General features: G+C 44.2%; 1 protein-coding gene across 1 annotated transcript in view; it reads left to right on the top strand.

Moving 5' to 3' along the window:
* Nucleotides 1–18,030, top strand: part of shc3 (SHC (Src homology 2 domain containing) transforming protein 3) — a 235,110-nt gene that overhangs the window by 110,587 nt on the left and 106,493 nt on the right. Inside the window, exon 5 of the mRNA XM_080188764.1 lies at nt 6,325–6,378. Coding sequence (XP_080044890.1) covers nt 6,325–6,378 — 54 coding nt within the window. The remainder of the gene's footprint in view (nt 1–6,324; nt 6,379–18,030) is intronic.

Here is an 18,030-nt window from a genome sequence, read left to right on the forward strand (position 1 = left end):
TGCTAACGTTTTGGTAGGATCAGTAGGATATTGTAAGATGTTGTCATATTTCCCTCTCTACTGCCCTCTCTGTTGGGGAGGCCTCTGTTGTATAATGCACTATTTAATACAAGTATTTAATATTGTACTGATAGCTTATTTTATCGGTTAGTTCTCCTTGCTTAAAGAGCGCTTTCTGTTCTCTAATCACTCCTTTAATATCAGGCAGACATGTTCTTACTGATCTCTATTTTAAATAATTCGACCCAGTTTAACCATATTTTCTTCAGCCAGTTCCTTCCCATTAGGGAGAATTTATTCCCTTTTACCACTCGTACCAATGACAATTAATAGTATGCATCTTGTATTCCACCCCAACACTAGCTTTACCCTGACACTAGAATGCTGTTCTTGGAATAACTGGTTAGTTTCACAACAATTTTGCACATGAGAATGTGACATAGGGCGTTCTTATACTCTTATTCTGTGATAACAGAGACAGTTACAGCTGTATCAAGAAAGTTAATTGGAAATCTCCAACTTTTAGTGGGCATCGGAATTTTATTTTCCCTGTTACTCTCATCCTCCACATGGTGTTTATCTTGTCCTCAAACTAGCTAAACACTTGATCTTCCTGTTTTGATAACATCAATGTTTATAATTTGCATTTGCAAAAGGCGGAATTTTCCCTTCCCGCCTGCCACTGGAAACATAGCGTGCAGGGGTGGAATATGCAAAGGCTCGTTGACCTCAGGTGGGATTTTCTGGTCTTGGGGCGAGTGAAGCGGAAAATTCTGGTCAAAGCTTTCCTTACTCCTGAACTAGTTTTAGATCCACCATGACCTATGCTTGGTGCATAGTTGCGACCTGGAGTCGTATTGTATCCTCGACTCCTGCATGCCATAAGGATATCACTGATTTTCCTCCAGACACAGCACTTCGACTAGAAATTAGGGCATTCAAGTGGTTGGTGGCTACCATGACAACAGGAGCATCCAAGCTTCTAACTCCAAGACTGTGACTTTGGCTGTCGTGATCTGAATCTCTGTGATATCTGGTGAATCTCCTCTGCCAGGTCAGAAAAAGCGCTCCCTTACAATTTACAACTATAGGCAAAATTTTCTCAGAAAAATTCTAAGTGTTAATAGGGCGAGCAAATGGAAGGTTTATTTGCCTGTTTTCCAGCAAGATAAGTAGTGGAATTTATGGCACTCTGAGCAATACAGAGGCTGTAATCTGGACCTCACCAGTGGGGGGGGGGGTCTCTGCTGGGAAGCCAGCTGCTGAACACTAGAGACACCTATGCACAGGCGTCCCGATCTCCCAGTACACTGTGTATACCCTGCTCCCGTCCACCCGGTGGGGGGGAGCTCAATGGTCTCCCATCCCATTAATGAGGCCATCACATCTGGTCCCCGTTGGGGAGCATCTGTGATCCTTGCCAGTGAAGGCCTCCATGTCATTAATATTGAAATATTATGAGACTACAAAGGGATGAGGGAAGTGTTGGCTAAGGTAGACTGGGAGCAAAAACTTTATGGTGGAACAATTGAGGATTGGTGGAGGACTTTCAAAGCGATCTTTCACAGTACCAGTGATAAGGGAGGATGGTAGAAAAAGAGATAATCAGCCATGGACACCTAAGGAAATAAAGGAAGGTATCAATTGGAAAGAAAATGCATACGAAGTGGCAAGATTAGTGGAAAACTAGAGGATTGGGAAATTTTTGAAGGTCAACAGAAAACCACGAAAAAAGATATCAAGAAAAGTAAGATGGATTATGAGGGTAAACTAGCTCAGAATATAAAAACAGATAGCAAATGTTTCTACAAATATTTAAAACAAAAAAGAGTGGCTAAAGTGAACATTGGAGGATGAGAAGGGGGATGTAATAACTGGAAATAAGAAAATGGCTGATACAGGTATTTTGTGTCGGTCTTCACAGTGGAAGACACAAATTGATGACAGGAAGGCTATGGCAGGTGAGGACTGAGAAACTATCATTATCATGAAAGAGGTAGTGTTGGGCAAGCTAATGGGCCTAAAGGTAGACAGGTCTCCTGGCCCTGATGGAATGCAACCCAGGGCACTAAAAGAGGTGGCTGGGGAAATAGCAAATGCACGAGTGGGAATTTACCAAAATTTGCTGGACTCTAAGGTGGTTTCCGCAGATTGGAAAACAGCAAATGTGACACCACTGTTTTAAAAAGGAGGCAGACAAAAAGTGGGTAACTATGATAAATTCAAGCATTTTCCCTACTACAGAAGTTAAGCTAACCGGCTTAATTTCTGTTGTAGGGAAAATACTTGAATTTATCATCAAGGAAGAAATGGCAAGATACAAGTTATCCTATTGGTAAGATGCAGCATGGGTTCATGAAGGGAAGGTCATGTTTGACTAATTTGATGGAATTCTTTAAGAACATTACATGCACAGCGGTCAATGGGGAACATGTAGATGTGGTATATCTGGATTTCCAGAAGGCATTTGACAAGGTACCTCGCCAAAGATTGCTACATTAGATTAAGGTGCACAGTGTTATGTGTAATGTATTAGCACGGATAGAGGATTGGTTAATTAACAGAAAACAAAGAGTGGGGATAATTGGGGATTTTTTCTGGTTGGCGATCGGTGACTAGTGGTATGCCTCAGGGACCAGTGTTGGGACGGCAATTGTTTACGATTTACATAGATGATTCGGAGTTGGGGACCATGTGTAGTGTGTCAAAATTCACAGATGATACTAAGATGAGTGGCAGAGCAAAGTGTGCAGAGGATGCTGGAAATCTACAAAGTAATATAGGTTGTCCAAGTGAGTGGGCAAGGGTCTGGCAGAAGGAGTACAATGTTGGTAAATGTGAGGTCATCCATTTAGGTAGGAATAACAGAAAATTGGACTATTACTTAAATGGTGAAGAATTGCAGCATGCTGCTGTGCGGAGGGACGTGGGTATCCTTGTGCAAGAATCACAAGGAGTTGGTTTGTAGGTGCAGCAGGTAATTAAGAGGGCAAATGGAATTTTGTCCTTCATTGCTAGAGGGATGGGGTTTAAAAATAGCGCGGTTATGTTGCAGCTGTATAAGGTACTGGTGAGACCACACCTGGAGTACTGTGTACAGCTTTGCTCTCCTTACATGAGAAAGGAGATATTGGCACTGGAGGGGGTGCAGAGGAGATTCACTAGGTTGACTCCGGAGTTGAGAGGATTGGCTTTTGAGGAGAGACTGAGTAATCTGGCTATACTCATTGGAATTCAGAAGAATGAGGAGAGAACTTATCGAAACATAAGATTATGAAGGGAATAGATAAGATAGAAACAGGAAAATTGTTTCCACTGGTGGGTGAAACTAGAACAGGGAGTATAGCCTCAAAATAAGGGGAAGTAGATTTAGAACTGAGTTGAGGAGGAACTTCTTCACACAAAGAGCTGTGAATCTGTGGAATTCCCTGCCCAGTGAAGCAGTTGACACCACCTCATTGAATGTTTTTAAGGCAATGATAGATAAATTCTTGAACAATAAAGAAATTAAGGGTTATGGTGAACGGGCAGGTAGGTGGAGCTGAGTCCATGAGAAGATCAGCCATGAGCTTGTTGAATGGCGGAACAGGCTCAAGGGGCCAGATGGCCTACTCTTGCTCTTAGTTCTTATGTTTTTATTAAATCAGCCTTGCGTCCTTCCTGGGTGTGAGATTGATTTCGGAGCAGAACGGGGCCAGCAATGTTGTGGGAGGCGAGAAATTGGGTGCAAACCTAATTTTTCACCTTGTTCATATTTCACACCCTGCTACATTAATCGACCAGCGTGGTGGGACGTAAAAAAACCAAACAATATCTTTCCCTCATCTCTATGGCTGTGGCTTCACTGCAGGCTTTCTTCCATATCAGTTTATTGTTGTTGTTCAAAAGCTTGGCTTGCATTTTATGGTTCTTTAAGCCTCCCATGACTGTCTCAAAAGTTAATTTCTAAATTTGCACCATAATGAGAGGGTTTCTTTAATTTGAGAATGTAATCTCACTTGGCAACTGCTTCTGTTCACAGAATGCAACTCTCAGTGCCATCTCGTTCTTAGTAATGCCATAATATGAATCCAGAATCTCATTAATATTGAACATAGTATAAGGGTCTCACGGGCAACATTGGTTAGACACCATCTCAAAAGCATCTGGCCCCATCACAGTGAGGAGATCATTTGGTCCTTTATCCTTCAGCCAAATGTGAAACCTTCTTTGTTAGGATGGAATTTCCCCTTTGCCCCCAAATACGTCTTCAGTGCTTTTTTTTCAGTTGTGTTCTGTGCCGACTCACTATGTTCCTGCATATGGCGCAATCTTCCACATTGTTCAAATTTCCTCAAAATCAACTTCAAGAGTTCCAAAGTTGTGTCACAAAGTTTTTCAGTCCTTATTGGTCCTCTTGTAATTCATTGTTTTTATTCTGGGTTAATCGTTTCCCTTTCCCACATTTAACTTAAACCTTATACCATGGTCACTGCTCCCAAAATTTTCCCTTACTGACGTTTGACCCACCTCATTCCCCAGAACCAGACCATCAAAGCCTCCTAGCTCATTGGACTGGAAATGTACTGACATTGAAAATTCTCCTGAACATAATTCAGAAGTTCTTCCCGCCCTCTGCCCTTTATCTATCCCCAGGCTATATTAGGATAATTACAGGCTTCTATAATCTCTATCCAATAGTTTTTGAATCCCTCTGTACAGCCACTGTAAACCTAATTTATACCCTATTACATTCCTTCTCGCTCTAACCCCACCTAATGCCTTAGTATTTCTTGCTTTGCTGCTATCGGTCTCTCATAATCCTTCTGCACCTTGGTTATTCTTTCAAATGTTACATCCTAATTCCTCTCCCCTGCCAACTTTGTTTTAACCTTTGCCAATGACAGTGACCTCATAAGGTCAGATCCAGGCTCAGTTCAGGTGCAACCCTTCTGGCTTCTACAGGCCCTCATTCCCCCAACACTGGTTTCAACTGTGATGTATATATAAATATATAGAATGTTGATGTTAGGGGTATGGACTGTCCCTTTAAGGGTATAGGTTAGGTGGGTAATTAGCTCCTCCTGTTGGGTAGTTTTAGACCTGACCGTGAATGAGTGCACAGCTTAAATAAAGAGCTCCTAGTGTTCAAGTTATCAAGCTTACCTTGTGATTCCTTACGCACCCTTAGTCCATAGCGGCATACATAATACTAATGTCCAAAGAATCTACAGCCTTTTTCTTCCATCATGTCTCTAGTCATCTATTCATCTGCTCATTCTCAATTTGTGCAGTCACTAGTGCTTGGCACCATGGTGTCATTTGAAGATGACTACCTTTGAGATCCTGCTTGATAGTTTCTTTTCTAGTTCCCTAAAATCTGCCTGTAGGACTGCGACCCTCAATGTATCTATGTTGTTGGCACCAATATGTACCACGAGCATTGGCTCTTCACCCTTCTTCTCAGGTGCTCTACAGCCACTCAATAATATTTTTGACCCTGGCACCAAGGAAGAAATATACTATCCTGGATTCATGTCTGCAGGACAGAAATCCTCTCTGTTTCCCTAACTATTGAATCCCCTATCACTATTGTTTTTCCATTCTTCTTCCTGACACTAACCCCACCCCATTCCATTGAGCTAAGTCACTGGTTGGAGAGACAGATTCTCTCAGTGGACTACTTTGGTACCTGCCTGGTCTTCCTCAACTGCCTGAGGGGCAGCCGTTCCCTCTCTGCTTGCAAACACTTAAGCTTTGGTGTGACCACATCCAGAAATATGCTGTCCACGCAACTCAGCCTTAGCCACGGAGGTTTTGCCAAGAGGATATGTTGGAAATGATGGTAAAGAAGAGTACTGGCTTCTTTATTAGTGAGAGAATCATGGACAACATTTGAGATTGATACTTAAGTATATTTATCATGCCAATTAATGTTTTACTGCTGGATTAGTGTACACATATCTGGCATTGTTCTTACTGTAACATTCTAATCACCTACAGAGACCTTAGAGTCTTGTTGAATTTTGTGGCGATGGTACTGATGTGACAATGAGACTCGACATTACACAGAATTGCTTTTTGCCAGCTCCTTGAAAGCAGATTCCTATTTCAGATAATATTTCTTCCAGCAATGCTGGAAAGTGGTTGGAGAGATAGATTCAGTATGATTGATGATATTATTTGATCATATTGCTATCCCTTTGTGTGTGTGTGTGCCTCCACTGGTTCTTGATTCACAAACTTTACCATTTAGATATTACTTATTATATCCTAGTTTATAAGGTCTCTCAAGGGAGAAGCCCTCTGATTAATGTTTTTGTGTTTTTGATTCTGATCCAACAGATTATAGCAAATCATCATATGCAATCCATTTCCTTCGCATCTGGTGGAGATCCGGTAAGGCATTACTTTATTTCAGCTACAGCCTAAGCCAGGATTTATATTTTATTGAGTTAAGAAAAAACGATAAGCATGACAAGCATTTTTTATATTCAGGAAACTTTCAATGTTTTCTTCGGCACTCGATCTTTCTTCATAAGCACTTGACTGGCAAAAGTAAATCCTTTCCTTTTGAAGTGATTGAAACGCAGAAAGATACACGGCTATCATTACTTTATACCAGATTCATTTGATAGTTCAATAAGAAAGTTTGTTCTTTAAAAGTAACCCACAAAAAATTCTCACAATCACCTCTTATAGTATCAACTAGATTTAATTTAGTTGCAGTTGCGGACTTTTGCTTTTGTTTCCACAGCTGGTTAAAAGTGGGTAAGTTCAGAGAATGAAAAACAAACGTTAATTCAAGCATCAATATCTGTCTGGCTTAGATTTGGTTTAAAGTTACCAACAAAAGTAAAAGATATAATTGATATCAATTGCTAAATGGCACTAATACATTAAATAAGTATTATGGCAGAATGTTAGTAAATCAAATATATCAATGGCAGAATTGCTATGCTATGTCTGTGTAACCGTGACATGGTGGCATAGTGATTAGCAGTGCTGCCTCACAGTGCCAGAGGCCCGGGTTCAATTCTTGGCTTGGGTCACTGTCTGTGCATTCTCCTCGTGTCTGTGTGGGTTTCCTCCAGGTGCTCTGGTTTCCTCCTGCAGTCTGAAAAATGTGCTTTTTAGGTGGATTAACCATGCTAAATTCTCCCTCTGTGTACCCAAACAGATACCGGAGTGTGGCGACTCAGGGATTTTCACAGTAATTTCATTGCAATGTTAATGTAAGCCTACTTGTAACACTAATAAATAAAAAACTTTAAAATTCAATAATGTGCTGAATAGAGTTGATTTTTAAATGCTTTGTATGGTTCAAGATTCCTTTTGGATTGTGCCTTCTATACTTTGAGAGGCTAGGGGGAATGTTGAGTTTTTTTGAGGCTGTGTAATATAGGTGCTTGCAGAACTGCAGTCAAAAATCTGATTTAAGTACATTACAGCAGGGTTTCCCAAACTTTTCGATCCACGGAACTCCGAGTGACCTCCCAAGAGCATCAGGGAACCCCAAGCATCTTCATAATGTTGAAGCTCCTTTTTTGCCATGAAATACGTGTGAACACAGAAATCAAATGTGAACAAGTCTTTCCTAGCTATATCTGTGCATTTACTAGCAATTAGGAAGAGGCACATAGTGACAAATACATTCACCAGCTACAAGGCCTCCTCACATTAATCTTTGGCCAAACCACCCTCCCAAGGGCCATTAACATTCATCCCTGGAAGTAGTATCCACTTTAGAGGTGGGTAATCTGGTAATAATTAAAAAGTTATCTTATTTAAAAAATATCTTAAGTCCTACCCTTTGTCACTTTTAATGGGAGGGGTGATGCTGGAAAGCAGATTCTCATCTTGGACATCCTTACCTCACCTAGCCTCACTGTTTCACATACATACTCATGTCTGTCTCTCACATTCACACACATGCACACCTCACTTACTCATCTGTCTCTCACACGTACACACTCATCGCTCTCTCTCTCACACACACACTTATCCCTTTCCATCTGTCACACACTTCCCCTCTCCTTCTCTCATACTCACCCCTCTCTCATACAGTCATTTCTCAAACACATCACTCTCTTTCACACACACACACACACACACACACACATCTCGTCACCTCCATCTCTCTGTCTTTCACACATATACCAGTCAGCCTATCAGTATCCAGTGCTTCAGGAAGCTTTGCTCTGATTGGCCTATTTGATTTCTCTAATTATTTTTAAACTTTGCATATTCAAATTGGCATTTGCCAATCACGTGGCAGCTACCAGCTTCATGGAGCCCTGGAGACCCTTTATAGACCCACAGGGGTCTGTAGGCCCTGCAACACAGAGTCATGCAGGCCTTCCCAACTCTCCATCACTCTCCCCAGACATTCAGGGAACGCATATAAACACACACAATATTATTACAATATATGGATGTAAGTTGATCTGTACCATAATTATTGGCATAAGACAGGTAATCAAACAAAACAGCCAATTAACACGAGTAAGGAAAATTATTGCATCATCCCCACTCTATTAAATTGCCATTGCAAATATCACACTGCCATTAAATTAAACTGTCAGATATTCCTCCAACAATCGGGCATTTAGTGCCATTCCTTAAAGGTAATCAGGAATTGGATCTTCCTCCAGCATGTTAGCAGCAATTGGATGTTGTCCCATTAGGTTGTGAGGAGTTGGCTGTCCCTGCAGAGTAGGGGAGCTCAAGCAGTGTACCTCTAACCAATTTAATTGTGCATATACCATGATCAAAAACCATAAAAGGCCCTGCAAAGTCCATGTGCACTCTCATCCATGGCCTGTCTGGCTAACCCCATGGGTGCTGAGACTGTTGAAGGAGGAAGCTTTTGATTCTCTTGGCATAGATCACAATGCCTTAGATTGTTTGGAATTGGATCCTCCCACCTATTTGATAAATAGGACTGAAATTTTTAAGACAAATAAACAGCCAGCTGCTTGTCAGTTATCTTCAGCTGGATTTTACATGCTGCTGTGTTCCCAGCTCCCACTCCCAACCAAAAATCAAAGCAACCTTAACTGTTCAGAAGTGAGACTTCCATCCCCAGTTAGGAGGAAGTGACCACCATAGAGAGCTTTGGCCAATCTGATTGTCTGGTAGCGATGTAGTCGCAGCAACATTAGAATCTAGAGGTGGCCACTGCTGGGACTACAGAAGAAGACTGATGGAGCCTAGATTTAAAGCCAAGTATAATAATCTCGCCCACACCAGTCCTCCAATATAACACAACTTTATTAAAATGAAGGAAAGGCTATGCCCATGTCTTATAACTAACTGAGGCCTGTGCTCTGGACTACATAACCCACAGTCCAGGCTTTGAGTGCTGGTTTTAAACTCCCTCCACTTGTCTCTCATTGGGCCAGCTCCCATTTCCTCAAAAGGAAAACCTAGATTCCACAAGGAGATTTGTTAATAACACCCCTTTTCCTTCACGACTACTATAACAGGCCTCCCCTCAACTCCCCCAGTAACCCTGCTGGGAAGGAACACTTTTCACTGCTTAGCAACTGGTTTAAAGACAGCCAGAAGTGCCACCAGATTTGGAGGCATGAACCTAATCAGGGCTTTTGTTTTCAGAAGGAATGCCAAAGGGTCACCAACACGAGTTTAAAGTTTAAAAAGTTTAAACTTTATTTACAGTCACAAGTAAGGCTTACATTAACACTGCAATGAAGTTACTGTGAAATTCCCCTAGTTGCCACACTCCAGCACCTGTTTGGGTATACTGAGGGAGAATTTAGCATGACCAATGCACCTAACCAACACATCTTTCAGACTAAGAGGAAACCGGAGCACCCGGAGGAAACACACGTAGATGCGGGGAGAATGTGCAGGCTCTAGCAGACAGTGACCCAAGCAGGGAATTGAACCCAGGTCCCTGGCACTGTGAGGCAGCAGTGCTAACTACTGTGCCACCATGCCACCCATTCCTCTTCACGGTTTGTTTCGCTCAGGGCACCTGCTTCCTCAGCTTCCATCTCTGAGTTTGTTTCTTTGCTGTCTGGAAGAATGGACTGCGGGTAGCCCTGATCTATTGTCCTGTACTGGCAGTGGCCCTCTCTGAGAAGGGAAGGAAAGCTTACTTTACATTGGGTGGACCCCCTGTGTCTCAAGTGGTCTAGGTGTTTTTCCATGACCTTCTTCTGGACCTTCACTTTATAGGACACCAGCCTCACCTTTTCTATCATGTTTCCAGGAACCCAGCCAGGACCACCTCTGAAGTTTCTCACGTAAACTTGACCATTTATTTCAAAAGTTCTCTCTGCACTTGCAGAGTCCTCATTTATTTTCTGGATCTCTTATCTGGACTCCACCCTCGCTGGTTGGTTTGGAAATAGTAGGCTTATTCTTGTGTGAAGCCAAGATACCATGAGATGTTCTACTGGAGTGATTCCTGTCGTAGTGTGTGAGGTTGTTCTATAATCAAATAAAAAATGTACCAATTTGGTCTCTAGAGGTGCTGCAGGCTGTTTCTTCATGCCAGTTTTAAACATTTGCATTGCCCATTCCACCAGCCCACTTAAGGATGGGCGGTAAAGCGCCATTTTAATATTGCCATTAAAAGCATGACATTTTGGAACTCACTACTGGTGAAGGTAGTGCTGTTGTTGGACATCAAGACTTCTGGCATGCCATATTTACAGAAGCTCTGTCTTAGCTTCTCTGTTGTGATGTGTAAAGTAAGCGGGTTAGCGGGGTATCTCTAACCAACTTAATTGTGCATCTACCAGGATCAAAGACATGGCACCCATAAAAGGCCCTGTAAAGTCCATGTGCACTCTCACTCCTGGCCTGCCCAGCTGCTCCCATGTGTGTCAAGAGGCAGAAAGAGGAAACGTTTGATTCTCTTGGCATAGATCGCACTGCCTTACTAAGTCTGTTTATCCGAGTCAAGGCCAGGCCTCCAGACCTAGCTCCTGGCCAGCATTTTCATTTTCGATATTTCGGGGCGGCCACGATATAGTTCCTTGAGTATCAAGGAGGAGACAACCGCTCAGGACCCCCAAAGAATTATATATTCTTTAGAATTATACATACACTGAGCTCATCCCTTTTAGTCAAGGGGGCCTTCATCTCTTCCAAGGATTGTCCTCAAAGTTCACTATTCAAGATCATGTGTTTCCTTTTGTGTCTCTTTACATCCTGGTCTTAATCTGCTTTGCAGATACCGATGGAGTCTTTAAAAATTTTAAAGTAATCACCACAGGGAGATAGGGCTCACGGGCTGTGGAAGGTGACTCGAAGCATTGGCACTGATTATTCAGGTCCCGGAGCGATGCTGCAAAAGATATTCTTAAATTGCAAGTAGTAGTGCCCAGCAGAGGAAATAGTGGGGATTGTTTTATCCTCATTAAATAGTCCAAATAGAGGTTTGTAGTCTGTCACTATTATAAAGACCCTAAAGTAGATGTACCAATGCTTTTTTATATGCTAAAGATCATTGCCAATCCCTCTTCCTCAACTTGCGAGTACCTCCACTTGGTATCTGAGAGGATGCATATGCTATGGCTCTTTCTGCTCCATCTTTCCAACAATGTGAAAGCACAGCCCCGGGATTGCATCGTGTGTCAGGATGAGTTCCTTCTTAGGATCAAAATGGGCTAACAGCTTTGATGACAGTAATTGTTTTACCTTGTTGTAGGCCTCAGCTTGGGGTGTCTTCCATCACTGATGCTTCTGCAGCAGGGCGTGCAAGAGGGCTAGTAAAGTATCCAAGTCCAAAATGAATTTCATTAATCCTAAGAAAGATTTTAACTCTGGTATTTTTCCATAATGGTGGTGCCTTCATGGCCCTTACTTTCCCTTCTACAGGTTGTAAACCTTTTGCATCCACCCAATAACCCAAATAAATCACTTCCTTTACCTGAAAAGCATATTTTTCTCCCTTTATGTGTGCCCCAGTTCTTTTTAGCATCTCTTCCAGGTTCACTAAGTGGTCTTGTTCTGATGCACCCATGACCAGGACATTGTCCACTTTACTGCCATTTTAGAAACATCCGCTGGAATATTGCACATGCCAGTGAGACTCCGAAGGGTATGTGAGTACATTCATATGAGCCCTTTTGATCATAACATACTTTTGGGATATCTAATCTAGTTCAAGTTGATGATAAGGAAATGTCTGGCGTACAGCTAGGTAGATGTACAAGTCCTTAATCCTGGGAATCGGATACCTGTCTAATTTAAAGACCCATTAACTTATAATCCCCACAAACGCAGACTGATTTATCCAGCTTCAGGACAGCGATGATAGGTGCAGCCCACTCCTTAAATTGTACAGGTCTTATAATCTTCTGTATGATGTGGGAACTGGTGGACCCTAGGGTTCATCCCAGTGACCATGTCTGCAGTAAGTGCAGGTTGCTAGAGGAGCTCCAGCTCAGGGTAAATGAGCTGGCCTCTGAGCTACAGACACTGAGGCTCATCAGGGGGAGAGAGGGTGCCATTGTCAATGGGGTGCAAGTGACATCCACCCCCCCTAGACTGGCTAACTCTAAGGGTCAGGGACAAGAGGGGGCTGCTGGGCGGAGGAAGGGAGGTGAGGAGCGGAGGCCTCAGCCTCTTAATCTGCATAACAGGTTTGAGGTTCTTGCTTCCAGGCTGGACGAGAACGAGGCAGGTGAGGTTGGTGAGCAAGCTGCACACGGTACAGTGCTGCAGCAGGACATAGGCAAAGAGAAAGGGAAAAGGAACGTAGTAGTGATTGGGGATAGTGGGGTGAAGGGTATTGACACTGTCCTTTGTCACAATGACAAAGTGCACAGAAGGGTGTGTTGTCTGCCTGGTGCTCGGGTCCGGGATGTCGCATCTGGGCTGCAGAGGAACCTGGAGTGGGAGGGTGAGAATCCGGTCGTTGTGGTACATGTGGGTGCCAACGACGTAGGCAAAATGCGAACTGAGGATCTGGGGAGGGAGTATGAAAAGCTGGGAATGGAATTAAAAAGTAGAACCGACAAGGTGGTTATCTCTGGGCTACTGCCTGAACCGTGTGCAGATGGGCGTAGGGTTGACAGGATTAAGGAAGTGAATGGGTGGCTCAGGGATTGGTGTGGAAGGAATGGGTTTGAATTTATGGGGCATTGGCACCAGTATTGGGGTAGGTGGGACCTGTTCGGGCGGGATGGGGTTAGTCTGAACCGTGCTGGGACCAGAGTGCTGGCGAATCGAGTAAAGAGGACTGTAGACAGGGCTTTAAACTAATTAGGGGGGGGGAGGGTGCGAGGGTAGGTGACCTTACGAGGTCTAAAGTTAAGGAGAGTGTACATGTAAGGGAAGAGGCCGAGGATGTCCCAATAATAGAGGGAGTAGGGGGTGTGAGTATAGTTGGTGGCGTTGCGGCAAATAGGGTCCAGGTGAAGGCTGGGATGAAAGCACTTTATCTGAATGCACGAAGCATTCGGAATAAAGTGGATGAGCTGATGGCGCAGATCGACACAAATGGATACGATCTGGTGGCCATTACAGAGACGTGGCTGCAGGGTGACAGGGAATGGGAACTGAATGTACAGGGCTATCAAGTGTTTAGGAAGGATAGGCAGGAGGGAAAAGGGGGGTGCGTAGCTCTGCTGATTAAGGATAGCATCACGGTGGTAGCAAGGGATGATATTGGAGCCAAGGAGCAGAGGGTGGAATCGTTGTGGGTGGAGATTAGGAACAGCAAAGGGAGGAAGACGCTGGTGGGTGTCGTCTATAGGCCCCCGAATAATGATCTGGAGATGGGGCGGGCTGTTAACGCGCAAATAAGTGCGGCGTGCAGGAATGGGACGGCCGTAGTTATGGGGGATTTCAATCTGCATATTGATTGGTCGACCCATGTTGGACGTGGGGGGCTCGAGGAAGAGTTCTTGGAATGCTGCCGGGATAGTTTCCTCGAACAGTGTGTGTTGGAGCCGACGAGGGAGCGAGCTATCTTGGATATGGTGCTATGTAATGAAGCGGGTAGAATTAGGGACCTTGTGGTGAAGGATCCTCTTGGGGAGAGTGATCATTGTATGGTGGAGTTTCTGGTGCAGATGGAGGAGGAGAAAGTGGGTTCCCGGACACGCGTCCTTTGTTTGAATAGAGGGGAATACGGTAGGATGAGAGAAGAATTGGCGAATGTGGACTGGGAGAGCGCATTGGAGGGAGGGTCTGTTGAGGAGCAGTGGAGGATCTTTAAGGAGATCTTTCTTGGTGCTCAACGGAAATTTATTCCGATGGTCAAAAAGGATAGTAGGAGGAGAGGTAATAAGCCGTGGATAACGAAGGAGGTGAAGGAAAGTGTTAAACTAAAAGCGGAGGAATTTAGAGTAGCTAAGAGTAGTGGGCGAGAAGAGGATTGGGAGAGGTTTAAATGTCAACAAAGATTGACAAAGAAGTTGATAAGGAAGGGTAGGAGAAACTATGAAGCTGGGCTAGCGCTTAATATAAAAAAGGATAGCAAGAGTTTTTATAAATATATAAAAAGGAAGAGGCTGGCTAGGGTGAATGTTGGTCCTTTAGAGGATGAGAAAGGGGACCTAGTGGTAGGGGATGGGGATATGGCTAAGGTATTGAATAACTTTTTTGTTTCTGTCTTCACGGAGGAGGACGTGAATAATTTGCCGGGTGTTAGCGATGGAAAGGTGGTAGGACTGGAGGGTCTTAATGACATTACTGTTACTAGAAAGGCGGTGCTCGACAGACTGGAGGGGCTGATTGTGGACAAGTCCCCAGGACCGGATGGAATGCATCCGAGGGTTCTGAAAGAAATGGCGGAGGTGATAGTGGATGCCTTGGTGGTTATTTTCCAAACGTCGCTGGATTCCGGGGAAGTGCCGGATGATTGGAAAACGGCTAATGTCACGCCGTTGTTTAAGAAGGGTGCCAGGCAAAAGGCGGGGAATTATAGGCCGGTTAGTTTAACGTCTGTGGTAGGTAAAATGTTAGAATCTGTCATTAAGGAGGAAATTGTGAGGCATCTTGAAGGGAATTGCTTGATAGAGCAGACGCAGCACGGTTTCATTAAAGGGAAGTCGTGTCTGACAAATTTACTGGAGTTCTATGAGGATGTGTCTAGGGCGGTGGATAGAGGAGAGCCGGTGGATGTGGTCTTTCTAGATTTTCAGAAGGCGTTTGACAAAGTGCCTCACAAGAGGTTATTGCAGAAGGTCGAGGGACATGGAGTTGGGGGTAGGGTGTTAGCGTGGATAGAGGATTGGTTGTCAAATAGGAGGCAGAGAGTGGGGGTCAACGGGTGCTATTCGGATTGGCGGATGGTGACTAGTGGAGTGCCCCAGGGGTTGGTGCTGGGGCCTCAGCTTTTTACCATTTATATAGATGATCTGGAGGAGGCAACCGAGTGTAGAGTGTCGAAATTTGCTGATGACACCAAGATAGGGGGAACGGCAAATTGTGCGGAGGGTGTGGAGAGTCTGCAGAAGGATCTAGATAGGCTGGGCGAATGGGCCAGGAAATGGCAAATGGAATTTAATGTTGGCAAGTGTGAGGTGGTCCACTTTGGTAGGAATAATGGTAGGAAGGATTATTACTTACGGGGCGAAAAACTGCAGCAGGCGACGGTGCAGAGGGACCTCGGGGTCCTTGTGCATGAGTCGCAAAAACCCAGCTTGCAGGTGCAGCAGGTGGTCAGGAAGGCGAATGGGATGCTGGCCTTCATAGCGAAGAGGATTGAATATAAAAGTAGGGAGGTCTTGCTGCAGCTGTATAGGGCATTGGTGAGGCCGCAACTGGAGTACTGTGTGCATTTTTGGGCGCCGCACCTGCGCAAAGATATTTTGGCCTTGGAGGGAGTGCAGTGGAGGTTTACTAGGCTGATACCGGAGTTGAGGGGGTTGAGCTATGAGGAGAGGCTGAATAAACTGGGCTTGTACACGTTAGAGATTAGAAGAATGAGAGGAGATCTCATTGAGACGTATAAGATGATGAATGGGATGGATAGGATAGAGGTGGAGAGACTCTTCCCGCTCAAAAAAGACAATAGGACTAGGGGGCACAGCCTCAAGATAAAGGGGGGGCGGTTTAGAACGGAGTTGAGGAGGAACTTCTTCACTTAAAGGGTGGTGAATCTCTGGAATTCTCTGCCCGTTGAAGTGGTGGAGGCTGCCTCGCTAAATATTTTTAAGACGCGGGTTGATGGGTTTTTGATAAGAGAGGGGATTAAGGGTTATGGGGAGAGGGCGGGAAAGTGGAACTGAGCAGCGACAGATCAGCCATGATCTTATTGAATGGCGGGGCAGGCTCGAAGGGCTAGATGGCCTACTCCTGCTCCTATTTCTTATGTTCTTATGTTCTTATAATGCCTAGATCTTCAAGGTGCCCGAGTTCAGCCTCCTCTTTCTCTAGTAGGGAGCGAGGTTCAGGTCTTGCTCTATAGTATCTGGGTGTGGCATCAGGGTCAATATAAATTTTGACTTGGGCCTCTCTTATCTTCCTAAGCCTTTCCTGAAAACCTTCAGGATATCTGTTAATACCTTCATACACCCCTCCCTCGTTTAGCCAGAAGATCTCCAACTAATTTGACTGGATTTGCTGAGACCAATCTTACCATATTAGGCCCAGCTTTTGTCCACTCATGACAGCAAATGGGAATCGGGCTGATTGCTGTCTTGTAGGTCACTGGGGTCATTGTATTGCCCTTTATCCTTAGTGGTTCATCTGTGTAGGTGGTTAGTCTGGTCTTTGTGTTTCCAGTTTCAAAAGTTGAATCCCGGTTTGGAGTTAGTTTTGTGCTTGTTTCCCAGTAATGGAAACTGCAGTTTCTGTGTCTATTTCCATTTTCAATGGGTGTCCATTTACCAGCAGTTCTATTATTATTGGGGTGACCTTGGTCATAATAATATGATTTAGCTGCATTGCTTCTTGCTCTGGCAGTGGATGTATCCCCAAGGTACAGGCCGGTACTGGCCTTGGCCTCTTTCTGGAGCAACATACATTTTGTCTATTCCTGTAACTGTGTCTTGGCTGAGTTGCCTGGCTATGCCTACATCATGTCTGACTTTAACAGTTGCAACCTTCCAAAGTATGATCTCCTGCACATTCGGGGATATCATTGCATTTCCTCAACTATGGTGACACGAGCTGGGCTCTGATATTATAGTGGAAACTCTGATGCCTTACTTGCCTCTGATGGGCTCCCAAAACAAAAGTACACCCCACTTCCTGGCTGACAGAAAACCCTGCTGTGTAAGCTGCCAGGCTACCCTGTCTGCCCCCACCATACATAAAATAGCAGCTGAGACCAAATAATTGCCACTAAAATAAGCTAAAGGATGGGTGGGCAGCCCAATGCCTTCCTTGCCCATTGTAATATAGGAGAAAGATTGGAGATGGACAGGAAGGTGGTAGGAAGACCACCTGCTTTATTTTACGAGTCCCCCAAATTTCAAATACAGTTACGGTGGGCTGCCATGAATTAAGAAGGGCTAAAAGAGGACATGAGAAGACTTTGGCTGATAGGATTAAGGAGAATCCTAAGGCGTTCTATAGGTACGTCAAGAACAGAAGGTTGGTTAGGGCAAGATTAGGGCCAGTTACAGACAGTAGAGGGAAGTTGTGTGTGGAACCGGAAGAGATTGGAGAGGCATTGAACCAATATTTCTCTTCGGTGTTCACGCAGGGGGACATGAATATAGCTGAGGAGGTCACTGGGTTGCAGGGGTGTAAAATAGACAGTATTGCAGTTGATAAGGGGGATGTGCTGGATATTCTAGAGGGTTTGAAAATAGATAAGTCCCCTGGTCCGGATGGGATTTACCCTAGGATTCTCTGGGAGGCAAGAGAGGTGATTGCAGAGCCTCTGGCTCTGATCTTCAGGTCGTCGTTGGTCTCTGGTATAGTACCGGAAGATTGGAAGATAGCGAATTTTGTCCCATTGTTTAAGAAGGGGAACAGAGACTTCCCCGGGAATTATAGACCGGTGAGTCTTACTTCTGTGGTGGGCAAGGTTTTAGAAAAAATTATTAGGGATAGGATTTATAGTTATTTGGAGAGTAATGAATTGATTGGAGATAGTCAGCATGGTTTTGTAGC

This window comes from Carcharhinus amblyrhynchos, chromosome 5, assembly GCF_965287045.1.
Source record: "Carcharhinus amblyrhynchos chromosome 5, sCarAmb.v2.hapA, whole genome shotgun sequence".
NCBI lineage: Eukaryota > Metazoa > Chordata > Chondrichthyes > Carcharhiniformes > Carcharhinidae > Carcharhinus > Carcharhinus amblyrhynchos.